A 17362-nucleotide genomic window follows, 5' to 3' on the forward strand; every position below is an offset into this window, starting at 1 on the left:
AAAAAATTGAATTAAAAAAAAAGTTGGCTAATCAATATTAAATGAGCTTAATGTTAAGCAATTGTAAGTCTAGATATATTCTGTATCGCCTAAGAAGAGTTCAAGTTTATACCTACTATCTGTTTCATTATTAACAACATACCACCTCAACCCAAAACCATCCCAACTTGAACAATAAATCATAAGATCACCCTAACTATGTACACCCAATATTAAAGAACACACAGGATAGAGTTTCTAAAATATATCTGACCACAGCTATGGACCCACAAAACATTTGAAATGCAACATTAGATGCAGAATAAAGATGGAAAATCATGAAAATCCATTATATCCAATTTTAATTGGGGAAACTAGAAGTAATCACTGTAAACAGAGAATATGAGTTTGAAATTATATTATTGGCTGAGAATTTTTATAATCATACACTGTGACATTGCTTTTATTTAATAAATAATAAATCAAAGACTGGAAATCAAATAGAGATAAAATATAAGGCCAACATATCAACTCTTAAAAACCTAAAGAAGTGCAGTCCATGAAGGATAACATACACTTGAAGGGCCTCTTAACAACAAGCATAATAAATCAATAATGTGTTATAACTATCAATTTAATAAACAACGTAGTATGCAGAATGAGAATGATGATTCCCATCCACACCCATAATCCCAGCAGCTCAGGAGGCCAAGGCAGGAGGATCACAAGTTCAAAGCCAGTCTCAGCAACTTAGCGAGGCCCTAAGCAACTTAAGTGAGGCCCTGTCTCTAAATAAAAACATTTAAAAGGGCTGGGGTGCTTAAGCACCCCTCAGTTCAATCCCCAATACAAAAAAAGAAAAAAATTAGCATCCTAGTGATCACCAGTTGGGTGAGAGAGTGATACAGTGGAAAGAGCACTAGCTGCTTTGCAGTTCCTGTTAGAATCACATCATGGTCCCAGCATTAATAGCTCTGTGACTACAGGAAAACCACTGACCCTCTCTGAACCTCAGCTGTCTCATCTATAAAATGGAGTGGTAACACCTACACTGCTGGACTGCAGCCACAAGTGAATGAAAGAACATCTACAAAAGGCCTGACGAACGCACAGGAAGTGCTAAAGGAACTGTTAGCTGCTATTGTTACTGCTTTTAGCACTAGTTTCTTATACTCTTGTATAATAATGCTTTCAGAATTGTCAGAAAAAAACTAGCAGAGCATAAAATGAACACCATCCTTACCTGTCTGCTACACTCCCTGGGTGTACTTCCTTCACAAAGATGTCAACTTCTCCCTGATTTTGACTTTTAAGGGCCACCACGCTGAATCCAAGGCCTCCAGTTGAAGGTCGTTCTATATCTATATATTCAACTTCCCGGCCCTCATGAAGGGGGATAAAAGAAAAACATAAATGTCAATGAATCTACATTTAACCAATGCACCCTTTCCACAGAACTGAAATTGCTTAGCAGAAAAATAGCTTCTCTAAGACATCTCTACAAAACCAAAAAAAACTCAAAATAACTCAGCATTTCAGTAATACATTATTCCAGGAACTCTCTAACTTGATTATTTTCAGTAGAACACAAAAGAGAGTGTGCAGCACTGTAACCTTAGGGAATTGAAGAGGTATTTTCACACTTCAGTCACATTTCGAGATGAATCCCAAGCTGGATGAGAATGCCTAAGAAAAATGCTCTTTCCCACAGTAAATTCTAAATTACTTTTTTATATTGAATTTTCCTAAATTGTCTTGATGCAAAATACAATTTTTTAATGAGGAAAAGTATATTGGATATATCAAAAATACACTAGTATTAAGCCTACACAGAACCAGCAACTCTTTAGGGTTCTGTTTTTAATTCTATAGTGATGAATTACTATTCCATTTATTCAATCCATTCAAAAGACTATGGAAAGGCCACCATTCAAATCGGTTCTACCTGTGACATGTAGGTATTTGATTACTTTAGTTAATAATTGCTTTTATGTGAACTTTATAAATGTAATCAACTAACAAGATCATCACATGAAGGGACCAGAACTATTAAGCAAAAAAAAAGTAGTCCAGAACACTAGTTAAATATCACATCTTAAACAGATTCTTTTTAATTTTCAAACACAAGTTTCATTTTTAAAAGACTGCTGAACAAACACAAAACATATTCAAAAGTTTGACTATTATTTAATTTTTAAGGTCGCAGAAGCTACAACTGTCAATTTTTCCCCCAATTTTCTAAATTGTATTTGTTCCAACTCCCACTAATTCTGTTTTGATATAAAATTTCAAACTGTTTCAATGTTTCATCTTGTGATCAAACCAGTAAGAATCTTTCCTGCTGGATACGGTGGCACACGCCTATAATACCAGAGACTCAGAAGGCAGAGACAGTAAAGGCCAACCTGGACCACTTTGCAAGATACTGTCTCAATATAAAAGTAAAAAGGGCTGGGGATGGAGCTCAGTAGTAAAAGCACCCCTGGGTTTAATGCCCAGTATCAAAAAATAAATAAGTCTCCTTCCTTATAAGAATAGAGATGTGTTCAATTGAAGTCTTTTCCTAAAAGTTCTCCTCACCTCACACATGGACATTTTCTAACACACAGGTTAGAAAAGGGTGCCAATTCCTCCTTTCAACATAAAAACAAATGCAAATACATAACACATGTTAAGACAAAAAGAGTGGGTTTCTTTTTAAACCTGAAACAGGAAAGATAAAGCTAAATATTCCCATGACAAGGTATAACTTTACCTGAGCCATCTGTTGAATGATTGAGTTAAAGTCTTCATTTCCCAACTTTGCGGTCCACGGAAACAACCCAGATGCAGTTAAATTATTACAGGGCCTGTGGGCATTCCCACTTGTAATAGAACTATCCGTGAACACTAACAAACCTTTTCTAGAAAAATCAAAGTTGGCTGAACAATCCGAGGGTATATGGCTGAGCTGGTGGAGAGAAAAACAAGAGAACCATCAACAGAAAGCTTCAAAAAAGAAATCATTTCTATTTATTACATATTCTCTTTTGCTTATTATGGGTATAATTTGAATGTTAAAAAACACGTATAAAAAAAATAAGGTGCATACAAACGAATCTGTGTGCTCATAAGGCTAGAATTTCTAAATTTAATATTACACAAAAATGTCAAATACCTTAAAATCTGTTCTTGTTTCCTGCCTTCTGTGACTACCCCAAGTTTGTAGAATGTACACTAACGTCTCATTACCCTTCACACACACAGATGCAACCTGTCGTGTAAGCGCAAGACACTAAGCCCTATGGCATTTATCTGTACATTTCCACATGCAAAGCCACAAAAAAAATCCATAGATGGTATACATCAATAACAACAACTGTACTTTCTGAATACTTACTAAGGGCTAAGTATTGTATTGAGACTCTGGCATGTTATAACCTCATTTAATCCTGACAATAGTTCTATGAAATATCATTATCTCATTTTCACGAACATGAAAAATGAGGCACTCAGGGATTAAGAAACAGACACAAAATTAATAGCGAGTGAGTCACAGAGCCACTTAAACATTAATAGAAAAGAATCTCATAATGACAAGAAACAGGATTTTTAAAATATTACTGGCTGACACAACTGTCAACATAATGGAATAAAGGTAATGTTAAAAACAAATGTCAAGCCCAGAGCAGTGATGCACCCCTATAATCCCAGCTACTCAAGAAGCTGAGGCAAGAAGGTGCTAAGTTCAAGACCAGCCTTAGCAACTCGGTGAGACTCTGCCTTAAAATAAAAAATTCAAAGGACTGGGGATATAGCTCATTGGTAAATTGCCCCTGGGTTCATCCCCCCTACCAAATAGAAAAAAAAGAAGAAGAAGAAACGTCAAGAGGCTTGGGATATATAGCTCAGTGGTAGAGCACATGCTTAGCATTTGCAAGGTCCAGGGTTCAATCACCAACTCCAAAAGAAAAAAAATTAAATTAACCACCATTTTATAATTTTGAAGAAAATGTTCAGAATTCTCTAATTCTAACCTTTATATGTTTAGAAAACCCATATTCCAAAGCTCAACATAAAATTTATTATCAACACTGTTTTTAGTTTTTATCTTACTTACTTATTTATTTATTTATTTATTGGTTCTGAGGATTAAACCCAGGGGCACTTGATAACTAAGCACATTCCCAGCCCTTTTTATATTTTTGATATGGGTCTTGCTACGTTGTTGAGACTGGCTTTGAACTTGCAATTTTCCTGCCTCAGCCTCCCGGGATGCTGGGATTACAGGCCATGAGCCACCACACCCGCTTGATTATCAACATTTTAAAACTAACTATGCTAATGCTACCCACAGGCTGCAGGCCCATGTCTGGTCTTTGCTGAGACAAGATTGTCACAGACAGCTTGTCCTTGATCGTCTCCTCCTGTCTTTTCTCACTGGTTTTACACATCAACACAGAGCTCTTCAATGCTAACTTACTTGCCCCTTCAGTTGCTTGATGGACTGCTGCAGTGTGAGTATCTGGTTGAAGAGAGGACTCCTTAGTGTCTCATAAAACATACTCAGTTTCTCATTCTGTGAAGTGTCACCCTTATCCTGCAATTTCATTTTCAGGCGATCAAGGACCTGCAGGACCTGCAGTTTATCTTGGTTGAAGAAGAATAACCAGAAGACAGGTTAAATACTATCTCATATTCCATTTATGAATCAGTCATTAATTTCATAACAAAACTATATATCTAGTATACCTGTGGCAGGATTTTCAGGCATTTTGGATTAATTGTTTCAATCACCTTTAAAGAAACCTAAAAAATTAAATACAAAGATGAATTCCATTAGTAAATATGTCTATAGTCCTGCAGAAAAATTAAAGAAAACTTTAAAAACATTCATCAAAAGTCCCTGTGAAATTTAAATTAAAACCATAGTCATGTACCACTACCTGTCCACTCAAATGGCTTAATTTTAAAAACCAAAAAAAGAGACAATACCAAGTGCTGCAAAGCAACTAAAATTATCATATTTTGCTAATTAAGGGATGTAAAATGGCAAAATCACTTTGGAAAATTATTTGGTAGTTTTTTTCTTTAAATGTACAGAAAAATAATTTCTTATAAAGTTAAAAATACACTGGCACTCCCATTCATAAATATCTACCCAAATAAAATATATGTCCACAAAAGACTTGTACATCAAAGTTCATAGCAGTTTTATTTATAAAGGCCCAAAACTAGAATACCCAAATTTCTAATAACAAATGGATAAATAAATAAGAGTATATAAATAATTCAGAAACAAAAAGGAAAAATAGAAAAGAGGAGTCTTCATAAGGAAATAAAAACCCAAAGAAGCAGTTAAACCTGAGCATTTTAATACTAGTTTTGATAAAGAGAATTACAAAGAAAAATGTGATTATAGGAGTCTGAGCTCAGAGGAAACTAGGGAAGACTTAGGCCTGTGTATTGAGCCTTCTCGATGTGCCCATCTTTGGAGATGAAGATGCTTTCGTCCTCTGGGCAGAGGAAGGACACCACCTTTCAGGTGAGGGGCTTTTGACCTGCTTCCAAGGAAGTCTTTGCTGCATCTGTTATTTCTCACATTGCTTCAGCTGATCATCATCAACACACCAAAGCATGGTATTTAAGGGTAGCATGTTCTGAATCCCATTACTAGTCAACACTCTTCCACACTGCTCCAGTAAACAAATCTATAGTTATGGTTAGTCTGTGAGTTATCCAGCTTCTCATGAATGGAGTCTTATAGTTTGTCTGGTTTTTGTCAGTTTTCTTCCCTCCCTCTACAGGGCTGGGAACAGGACCCAGGCCCTTGTGCATGCCAAGCATGTGCCGGCCACACAGCTATAGTCCTAAGGTCCCAGCATACTATTTTTGGGATTCAAACTTATTATATATTTTTCTACAACTCTACTCTTCATCAAAACTAGTATTAAAATGTTGAGGTTTAACTGCTTCTTTGGGTTTCATTTCCTCATGAAGACTCCTATTTCACATAAAACTTATATTAAACAAATGTGATTTTTTTATTGTTTTTTTAATATGGAACACTTCACAAATTTGTGTCATCTTTGCACAGTGGCCATGCCAATCCACTCTGTATTGTTCTGACTCCAGTATACGTGCTGCTCAGAAGAGGTACTGGGGTCGGGGGTGGAGGCCTGTTGCTCAGGTTGATTCTGGGCTTAAGGGATCTACCTCAGACTCCCAAGTAGCTGGGACCACAGCTGTGCACCACACCTGGTTTATTTCTAATTTATTATTACAGCAGCCCCACCTGAGAACATAGAAGGGTAGAAGGAAAGGTATTTTTCCTCCCCTACATTGGGATGAGATTCAAGGGAGGTTTTAGGTATAAAGGAAATGCTCTATGGTTTGATTGGGATACTTTTTATACAGATGTATACATTTATAAAAATTCATTAAAGGGTATACATTATTATATGCAATTTTTACTTTTTTTTTAAAGGAAGCTGAGCTGGAAAAGAACATTTGAAATAAGGCACAGTGGCACACATCTGCAATCCAGCTACACAGGAGGCTAAGTCACGACGATCACAGGTTCAAAGCCAGCCTAAGTAATTTGGCAACATATTATCCCAAAATTTTAAAAATTTAAAATTCAAAAAAAAAAAAGAAAAAAACGCTGGGGCTGTAGCTCAATAGCAGACCACTTGCCAGGCACAGTGACACATGCTTGTAATCCCAGAGGGTCAGGAGGCTGAGGCAGGAAGATTTCGAATTCAAAGCCAGCCTCAGCAACAGTGAAACGCTAAGCAACTCAGTGAGACCCTGTCTCTACATAAAATACAAAATAGGACGGGGGATGTGGCTCAGTGGTTGAGTGCCCTTGGGTTCAATTCCCAGTACAAAAAAAAAAAAAAAAGTAGCATGTACAAAGTCCTGGGTTCAATTCCCAGTATCAGCTGGGTATGGTGGTACACACCTGTAATCCCAGTGACTTGGGAGGCTGAGGTAGAAGAAACACAAGTTTGAGACCAGCTCCATAAATTAGTGAAGCCCTGAGCAACAGTAAGACCCTGTCACAAAATAAAAAGGGTGAGGGATGTGGCTTAGTGATTAAGCACCACTAGGTTCAATCCCTAATACATAATAATAACAACAACAATAAATAAATCCCAGTACAATAGTAATAAAGTGTAAAATTTTGGAGATTAAAAAAAGAAAAATCCCAAGTAGTGTCCTAGACTCTTACTAGTCATCAGAATTTCCAGAAGGAAGCCACCCAAAACAGCACTTTATGGATGATGATTTTTAATTCCAGTCATTTGCTCAAATTAGCCTAAAATGTAATGTAATCAAGGCTCAAAAGGCTAACTATTCCCTTTGCTATAACCAAAATGACATTTTGTCGCCAATGGTTTTTATTAGTGATACACTGCTGAAATGAACCAAAGAATGAGTATTATACAATCAAAATTTTCTTATATCAACCTGGATACAATGGTTGAATGAGATCTTATCTTCTAAATCAAGCTCATTAAGCAAGAAATCATACTAAAAACCATAAGGAGCTGGGGATGTAGCTCAGTGGGTACAGTGCTTGCCTTGCATGCATAAGGCCCTGGGTTCAATCCCCAGCACCACAAAAAAAAAAAAAAAAAAACATAAGGGGGTGCAGGGTTGTGGCTCAGTGGTAGAGTGCTTGCCTAGCACACATGAAGCACTGGGTTTGATCCCTGGCACAACGTAAAAATAAACAAACTAAATAAATAAAAAGTATTGTGTCCATCTACAACTAAAAAAATATTAAAAAAAAAAAAACAGAAGGGATGTCATCAGCATTGATAAAAGGTCCAAGCAGTCCATCCAAATGCTCACTGGATTCAATGGAAACCTCCAAAAGAAATGCAAAACAGGGCATCTCAAGTTGTTTCTGATGTGCTCTCTGACTCACTTGACAACCCTTACAACTACCCATTGACAGGTGACTGAATAACAGAGGCAGCCAGGATGGCACTATCCTTTTCTATAACAGTATACAGCCCAAAAACAGTGACAAGAGCAGCTTGGTGGTAATTAACATATCAACCTCTCTAAAGCAAAGAAAGAAAGCTAAAACATAAAACAGTTAAGATGCCATAAGCTTGACATTTATTAATTTATTAAAGATCAACAATACCCTATGCTCCAGATATCATGGAAAAAGAGACTGGAGTATAAACCAGCATATTTTTTTAGGAAAAAGATTTAGCAATGTCAATAAATGTATTAACATATATTTAATTTTCATTTCTTTTACCCAGAATTTCTACTTCTGAGTGTCTCTCCTAAAGAAATAATTGCAAACAGATACTCTGTATGGCAAGCATATTTACTGCCTTTTTTTTTTTTTTTTTTGGTACTATGGATGGAACCCGGGAGCTTTATCCCTGAGCTACATTCCCAGTCCTTTTTTTGAGACAGGGTCTAAATTGCCCAGGCAGGCCTTGAATTTGGTGTTCTCCTGCCTTAGCCTCCAGAGCTGCTGTGATGACAGGCATGTGGCACCAGCTACTGCACTGGGGTTTTTTGGTTTAAGGATTTTTTTGTTTGTTTGCTTTTTGGTTTTAATATTTTTTTAGTTGTAGATGGACACACTACCTTTATTTGTGTGTGTGTGTGTGTGTGTGTGTGTGTGTGTGTGTGGTGCTGAGGATTAAACCCAGTGCCCCCAACAGGAGAGGCGAGCACTCTACCACTGAGCTACAACCCCAGCCCCTGCATTGTTAACAGCAAAACTTTTGAAAAATTTAAACTATCAGTCGTTACAATAATAAAGTAGGTCTGAGTATACCAAAAGGGAGTGAAGAGGAACATTTACAGCCTGCCTTTGGCCCACTCTTTGAACTTGAGGGATTCCCCTCAAAACAGACCTCCCAACAAACACACTTAAGGTTGCTGATAGATAACCAAGTCCCTTATTTTAAAATGTCAGGCTATATCTGCTTTTTGTAAATAATCTGAGAATTTATGGATTTATGCAGCATGGCTAGCTGGGAAATGGGATACTCAAACATTTTCTATTTGTGTAACTAAAGGAATACAGAATTAGAGTCCCAAGACAGAAAAGGCTTCTTAGGAAAAAATATTTCTGTAGAGATCACTCAGAACTTGTCTGTTAATCCCACCCTGCAAAAAAGATGTCTCTGGGTGATCCAAAATAAAAAATAAAAGAATAATTGGTTGGAAGGAGACAAATCCCCCAACTAATCCATCAGATTTCTTTAAAAAGCCATAGTCATGTGATAATAGGTCATGTTTGGTCAGCAGGTGATGACAACTATACCAAAATATATTACTTTACAAATTTCAGTGGTATGTGTATGTATATACACACATTCTCATATATGGCTATAAATAACCCAGTGTAAAGTCTCTAGATGTAGCAGAAAGCCTGGAAAAAGTAATTTAGACCAGTGTTCCAAATACAAACTGCAAATTGATGCTTGGCCCACAAATAAGTACCAAAATTGTAAATAAGCATTTAGAAACCTTCCTGCAAAATGGCACAGTAAAAGATGTCCATTATATTTAGTAATTTTTTTTAAAATGGCATTGTGTTTTGTGTATCCTTTTTATATTTCATTTTTAAAATGATTTCTTCTTAAAAATCAGTCTTTGAAAGATTGAGGAGAAGAGATCATGATCCTTCACCACTGATAGTTTGAGAAGCACTGATTTAGATGGACAGCTTTGAGAGAGTCCTTCTAAATAATGCTAAGCCGACTGGTCTTTATCCTGGAGGCAACAGGAAGTAATTAAAGGCTTTTAAGTAAGGAAGTATTCAGTTCAGATTTCTATTTTTAAAAAGTAATTCTGATAATAGTATTGATCAGTGTAGTCTTCTAACTTTTTTAAACACACATTTCCAGAACATTGAAAACATGCTGGGCTAAAAGTGTATAGCTCAGTAACAAAGTGCTTGCCTAGCATGCACAAAGTGCTGGTTTTATCTCCAGAAAGGGGGGGGGGGGGTAATATTATTTTATACACACACACACACACACACACACACACCTGGAAAACTACTATAATTCCGTGGTTTTAGGTAACAACTAGGGGAGAGGACTAAAGCTCTAAGAATATATGAAAGAAATGCAAGGAATCTCCACAGCTAAACACCCAGAAGGTAGCACTTGGGTTAAATGGATCCTGTTTCTCCCTCGTGGTATTATCATAGAAAATTTTTGGCCAAATTTAATGTTTTTAGTAAGAAACTAGCAGGGCTTATGGAAGGGAGTTTAAAGTTTGTTTAAACATTGTAAAGGAGAGTCCAGCAGGTCATCAGTTACCTACAATTGGCAGGAGTTAGATATTAAAAATGCCACAGCGTACCACTGTCCCCATAGTCATAACCGCCTTAAAAGAATGAGAAGTTTATCATGCTCAGCAGTTTCCACTCCATCATTGATCAAGAGAGTTCAGGCCATGAATTTTTCATATCTGATTCACCGAAGGATTTGATTGAAGGAAATTCTTATAATATTGTGGCTTTTGAAAAATCCATGTTTTTAGCCAATACCAATTAATGAAATCATTGGGGAGGAGGGAAGCTGACAGAGATAGAAATTTAATTTAAATTTCTGCTTGAAAACTCTTTGGAAAGATTTACTAATCTCCTTAGATCAAGAATTTAAGCAAATTAAGGACCCCAAGAAACACACTTTTCTGACCCCCCAGTAACTCACAAGAATGTAACTCCCCATTGATTTAACAAGGCATCTGATTTGCTATCTTGAAATTTTAGGAGAAAAAGATCCTGGCTACTTCCTTGGGGAAAGTACAGATATTCAGTCTCTAACTGCATGTGTGAATTGGACAGATCACAATTAGACTACACATGACTCCTAAAAGGAAATTTCCCAGAGCTCAATGAATTAGGCAGTTCAAAGAATCGATGAGCCATTAAGTATAAAGTCATGATTTCAGAAGTCACTCAAAAATTGAAGTCTATGAACAGCTTTAAGTTTCTATCACTTCCCTTGGAGAGTGAAGCTCAGGATTCGTCTAATTGTCATTCCCTGTCCTCAAAGTTCAGCATTTATGAGATACTGATTAAATGGAACAAGAACTCCCAGCCAAACAGCAATGTGTTTCCCCACCAAGACTCCAAATAAATACATCTGCTGCCATACACACACAGATTCAGGTGTCCTCGCCTTGGCTTCCTACCAAATGATCAAGGTCTTTCTAAACCCTTTAGATACAAAAATAATGTGTTTTTTTTAAAAAAAAAAAAAAAAAAAAAAAAAAAACACTGTCAAAACACTATATCCCTAGAATTTTGGAAACAGATATAAATTCCAGAATGATACTGACATTTGGGGCTAAATGCTTAAGCCATATGCAATGCTGAAGTTCATTTGACACTGAACATTCAGGAAATGTTGGAATCAAAATTGAAAGACATCATGTTAATTCAAACTCAGAACTAAAAATTGAGTCAGTTCTTCGGAATATTTCAGTTAGCCAGATACTAATTTTATGAATCTATTCAACCCATACACTCCCTGTAACTTGGCCAATTTTGAATAAAGTTAAACAACTCTATGGTATACTTCCACATTCCTCTTGGTGACAGTTTTCTCCCACAAGCAACAATTTAAAAAACCTGGGCAAATTTCACACTTATGGTTCTCTGATGATGCAGCCAGTCCCCCACAAAAGGACCTTGGGCATTCAGACTCTTCACTAATGGTAAGTGATTAATGATTAGTTTCCAAAAATTCTGTTCTATTTCCAGCACACTACAGATGTGTGCCCTAACTTTTCTCCAGAAATTCTGGTCATACAGTTTTGGGAATGTTTGTACTATTCAAAATAATCCTAGCAAACTATGGAATAGGCCACTCTAAGTTTTGGATGTCCTATCCACCAGCCTTCACCCTCCGTTTTTCTCCTGCCTTTCGCCCAAAATCATTCTCCTGCATTAATTTTTTTAATACCTACTATGTACAATACAATACAATGTCACTCTGTATAAAATTATCCCATTTATATTCCTTTTTTTTAAATATGAATATTTATTTTTTGGTTTTCAGCGGACACAACATCTTTGTATGTGTATGTGGTGCTGAGGATCGAACCCGGGCCCCACGCATGGCAAGCGGGCGCACTACCGCTTGAGCCACATCCCCAGCCCCCCATTTATATTCTTAACAATGTATTATCATTTCCATTTGTAAATACAGAAAACTCCTTACAATTAAAAAAAAAAAAAGAGGGAAATGCTATGAAAAAAAAGTTAAAATTGAGGAAACATAGAGGACAATGGGGGGTGTTAAGTTGGGGGGTGGGTTTCAGTATCCAATGTTAATGACCTTTTCAACAAACAGCTACATTAAATGTGAGAAGAGGCAGCATGAAAAGTAGTGGTGAATGCCTTGTAACCCCTCAGCAGCTCTAGTGGCCAAGGCAGGAAGATCATGAATTCATAGCCAGCCTCAGCAACTAAATGAGGCCCTAAGCAACTCAGCAAGACCCCATCTCCAAATAAAATAAAGACATGCTGTCCATCTACAACTACAAAAAAAAGGCTGGAGATACGGCTCAATGGTAAAGCACCCCTAGCACCAAAAGGGGCGGGGAGAGACTATTCGAATTATAAATAGCAGGAACATTTGTCAACAACATTGTCCCTCAACATTCACTTATCTCACCTCCTTCTCCTACCACACTCTGTCTTGGATCTTCATAATAAGTTTCAGAAAATTACTCTACAGTAGCATAGGCCAGAAGTCCTCCACAGTTCCTATCATCAAAGCCGTGTGCATTAAGGGAAATAAAAACTGACCTACCCCTGAGAGGCTACGAACCAAAAGTATCTACAAAACCAGGCAAGAAGCATCAAAGCGAATGCAAGACTTTTAAAGGCAAGACCTACATTAAAGAGTGCTCATTCACAGAGAACTTACTAACTTCTTTTAACCTTAAGAGAGTTTCCCAAGTACATGCACTTAATATTCACAGGTTTTAAATCTGAAATTCTTAAAATATTATCTCTATTTGCAATAATATTGTCAGGTTTTTAAAACTTTATAAATAGCTTGCTATGTATTTATTCTTTGGCAATTTCCTCAATTTCCTATCTTTAAAATGTATTCATGATGATAAATGCAGTTCTTCCTTAGTCATTGTAACAACTAAATAACATTCCACCATAGGAATACACACCCATCTATTAACAAGCATTTTTAGATTGTTTCCTATTGGTCACTAACTCAAAAACAGGATTAGAACTAACTATCCAGCCGGTGTAAAACCCAGTGGCTTAGGAGGCTGAGTCTCAGCACCTTAGGCCCTAAGCAACTCAGTGAGACCCTCTCTCTAAATAAAATATATATTTTAAAAATGGGCTGGGAATGTGGCTCAGTGGTTAAGCGCTCCAGAGTTCAATCCCTTGCACAAAAAGAAAAAAAATAAATAAAGAACTAAATATCTATTTTGATAAATAATTCTTGAACTATGGAGGTTCTGTAATCTATGAGCTTTGTTAAATTTAAAAAAAAAAAAAAGTACAACCAGGCATGATCATTCACATCTATAACCCCAGCACTCAAAAGAGGTTGAGGCAGGAGGATCAACTAAGCCCAGGAGTTTGAGGTCAGCCTGGGCAACACAGAAGATACCATTTCAAAAATAAATAGTAAAAAATTCACAACTGGAGGGAATTAACATGGGGGGAGGGTTGTCAACCTGACCCTCAATATTCACTTATTTCAACTTCCTCTCATAACACAGAGTCAATAAAAATTATTTAGATAGTTTTTAAAAAGTTAATAGAAATTAATACATTTGTAGTAAGGGCTAAATGAGATACAGCAGAACATTCAACTGGTACACATTCAACAAATGAACAGCTCTTTTCAATCAAAATGATATAAGATATTTTGGGGGCCCGAGGAAGCTAATAAATTGTAGCTGAGGTTTTGCTGTGTAATTAAGAAGTTATTTCTGAGAAGACTGAACAATAAAATTCTTCACCGTTGAAATGAATACAAGAGGAGATTATAAGACATCCTATAAATTAGAGTTAAAAAATCAGTTTATATGTAATCTATGAGCTTTGTTAAATTAACAAAGGGTAAGAGGGTAAGTGCTTCAGTAAACTAAACCATCTTAAGGACTTTTAAGGATTAAAAACATACTGAATTCTCACCCAGTGTTACTCAACAAAAATGTATTGTGACACACACATTTAAATTTTCTAGTAGACTCACGAAAAAGGTAAAAAGAAACAGGTAAAATTAACTTCAAATACACTTCATTTAACCCAGTACAGATAATCATTTCAATATTAAATAATATAAAAATTTGTGAAGGTATTTTAAATTTTTTCTATACTAAATCTCTTCAAATCTAGTGTGTATTTTACATTTACACTGTGTCTAAAACCAAATAGTCCCATTTCAAGAGCCCAGTAGTCACATGTGTGAGTGGTTTACTGTGTTGACAGGAGTATTAACCTAGACCTTTTCACAAAAATCCCTGCACAGTGTTTTCAGAAAAGACTTTTGTTTGTCAGGTCATATGGTCAAAGCAACTGGGAGAACAGAATTGAGCTTTATGCATAAAAAGATTGCATCTCCATAATTCTATCAGAATTAAACCTCAGAATGGAGGAGCAAAAAGTGGGAGAATAATAGCTTACCAATTACAAGGCACATTATTTTCTTTCTACCTACCCAAAATCTCAGAAGATCAACTACAAATGGGAAAATGGAGGACCAGAATCAAACAACCTGCCAAAAATCATATGGTAAGTGGACCTAATTCCATGTCTTCAAACTATGCAGGCTTCACAGCTGTATAAACAACAACAACAAAAAAAAAAAAGTGAGCTCTATCTCTTTAGCATTGATACACTGCACCTAGTAAAAGAAATTATACTGGTTGGGGTTATAGCTCAGTGGTGGAATGTACACCTAGCATGCCCATGACACTGGGTTTGATCCCCAGCACCACAAAAATAGATGAAAATAAAAGAAAAGGAACTGAGAGGCACTAAATTTCTCTCCATTTTCACCAGAACCTAAAATGGGAGCTTTTAAAAAGTCATCTAAATCTACACAAAAACCTCCAAGTAAAAAAGAAGAAAAAAGACAGAAAGATGTAGCCCTAGTCTTACAATCTCAATATCAGAGCGGAATAGTCCTGTTTTCTCAAAAGTAAACAAGCTGAACTCCTTTGTGTAAAAAAAAAATAATTATTAAATGCTTAAACACAATTTTAAGGACTAGGAAATTCTGAGCCACTCTCTCAAAGTCTCAAGTGTATTTAAAAGTGAACTGACTACAAGACAATACACAGATATTTCTAACTTCAAAATGCAAATGGAAAAAATATTATTAGTGATATTCTTTCAATAGTGAGTGGGGCTTCTGGGTGCCTGTAGTTGCTCTTCTGACAATTCTCTACAATTTTCCTACGATGAAAATGCTAACTTCATAGTTACAAAAATATTAAGGGTCTGGGGTTGCAGTTAAGTGGTAGACCACTTGCTCAGCATCCACGAGGCCCTGGGTTTAATTCCTAGCACAACCTTCATAAAAAAGACTAATGATAAATACATGACGTGATTTTAAATACATAACAATGCCTCATTAAGGCATTGTTAAATACAGACAAGAGCTCAATACAATTGCTTCTCAATTTTAAACAAAACTATTTTTCTGGTGATAAGCCCTATTTCCTGTGACCGCTAAAAGCATCTAGACAGGATAAATCTCGTTGGAACTCATTTTATAAATTCTACCCATTCTACCTTTCGCATCCATATTTATTAACTTTCTAATTACTTTAAATTTTTTATGATCCTTATAAAGGCCATTAGGGTTCTGGAAACATAAATCCCATTTTAACTACAGGTCACCACCTCACCTGACATTTTCTGATTCTGCAAAATAACCATATTTGTTTTTAACTCCCTCCTCTTTTAAAGCTTTCCATTGAACCAGACGCGTGCAAAAGAACCGGCAGCCAATAGGGGGTTCGTCCGCCTTCAATGTGGTCTACCACTCCCAGTGGAACTGAGATTTCCCTTCTAGGTCTCCAGAAGGCTTCTTCATTCAGGAAAAGACTGAGGGGTTGCGCACCTACCAATGAGCAGACCCCAAACGCAGGTGAGAAGCAATCTAGAGAAATCAGGCCATGTAAGGCGCACCTCAATCACAGAGACAAACCAGTGAACTAGAAATTCGAATCCGAAGTGATAAGGGCCTTTTAGGGAGAAGATAAAGTGCCAATTGAACACACCAGGGGGAGATTAATTTGGCTTGCCGGGTGTACCCCGAGGGCTCCGGTGCTTTGAAGGGTGGGAAGGATCTGTTGGGACTGTTTTCCTGAGCTTGACTTGAAGCAGGAATCCTGTAATTTTCCCAAAGGCTGCAGACCAGAGCCCTTTCCGCCCGGTCCTGCGGATCTGCGCAGTGGGGCTGGCAGATCCTGGCCTGACCTTGGGCGAGACCTGGCCGGAGCCAAGTCGCCCAGTCGGCCCGCAGCTGGGCCCCGCTTCTTCTCGGGCTCCCGAGCCCGGGCACCACTTGTGCACCCCCTCCACAGTCACTCGTGGAGGGAAAGACTCCGCCCAGCTCTGGGGGCGCAGCGGAAGGCACCCATCTGGACGCACAGTCCAACCCCTGCGACTCAGAGCGCAGCCAGCCGGAATTGAGGCCGGGGAGGCCTGCGGAGACTGGGCGGCTCCCCTGCTCCGGTCCTGCCGCGAGCCTGCGCAGCGGGGCGGGGTCCGCGGTGGGGTGACGCCGGACCAACGCAAGAGGACAGCCGGACCCCAGCGGGTTCCCGCACGCGCTGCGGCCCCTCCGAGCGCCCAGCGGTGTCTGCAGCCTGGGGCCCACCCACCTCCGGGCAGGCGCGCTGGGAGCCGGGAAGGCAGGTTCGGGAAGCGGGCGAGGCGCCGTCCCCGCCGGCCTCGGGGAACCGGGATCCCCGGGGCGCAGAGCGCGCCCACAGTGCTGGGACCCCACGCTTTACCTGGTCCTGCGGAGGCGCGGGTGGGAGCCCGTGGCGGGCTCGGCGGCCGCTCTCTCTCACCTGGGCGGAAGTGAGAGGCCCAGGGTGAAGGCGCCTCACCTGCAGTCCCTCCCCTAGCCGGACCCTCCCCGCCCGGGGCGGGGCGGCGGGCGAGAGAGTCTGGGACTGGGGAGGCCGCTTGGAGGCCAGCTGGCTTCACTGTTTTGTCCAGGTGTGGTTCCACTGGCAAAAGCTGTTAAAGAGCCCGAGGGGTGGAATGTGGGGACCAAGAGGTCAGATGAAACTCCTCGTGGTGGGGGCACCTGGCGCTGACCGAGTAGGAAGATGCCGGACAGGTGTGGTTAGAGGGGTGGGCTGAGAGCGAGACCCTAAACCAAGGAAATCGAAGGTG

The 17362-nt window shown here is 38.6% G+C and overlaps 1 protein-coding gene and 1 non-coding gene across 4 annotated transcripts in view; both read right to left on the bottom strand.

Moving 5' to 3' along the window:
* Patj (PATJ crumbs cell polarity complex component) overlaps positions 1-17109 on the bottom strand; it is a 345826-nt gene extending 328717 nt beyond the window's left edge. For all 3 annotated transcript variants that reach the window (XM_076860270.2, XM_076860269.2, XM_076860271.2), the window contains exons 1-5: positions 16972-17109; positions 4711-4767; positions 4442-4608; positions 2735-2929; positions 1223-1362 (exon numbers count right to left, since the gene is read on the bottom strand). In XM_076860270.2, the coding sequence (XP_076716385.2) occupies positions 1223-1362; positions 2735-2929; positions 4442-4608; positions 4711-4732 (524 nt within the window). In that variant the 5' untranslated portion in view covers positions 4733-4767; positions 16972-17109. The remainder of the gene's footprint in view (positions 1-1222; positions 1363-2734; positions 2930-4441; positions 4609-4710; positions 4768-16971) is intronic.
* Positions 6013-6118, bottom strand: LOC143405309 (U6 spliceosomal RNA). The gene has a single exon (XR_013092026.1). It is a non-coding gene; the product is annotated as a U6 spliceosomal RNA (small nuclear RNA).
* Positions 17110-17362: the final 253 nt, after the last annotated feature.

Source organism: Callospermophilus lateralis, chromosome 7 (assembly GCF_048772815.1).
Source record: "Callospermophilus lateralis isolate mCalLat2 chromosome 7, mCalLat2.hap1, whole genome shotgun sequence".
Classification (NCBI taxonomy): Eukaryota; Metazoa; Chordata; class Mammalia; order Rodentia; family Sciuridae; genus Callospermophilus; species Callospermophilus lateralis.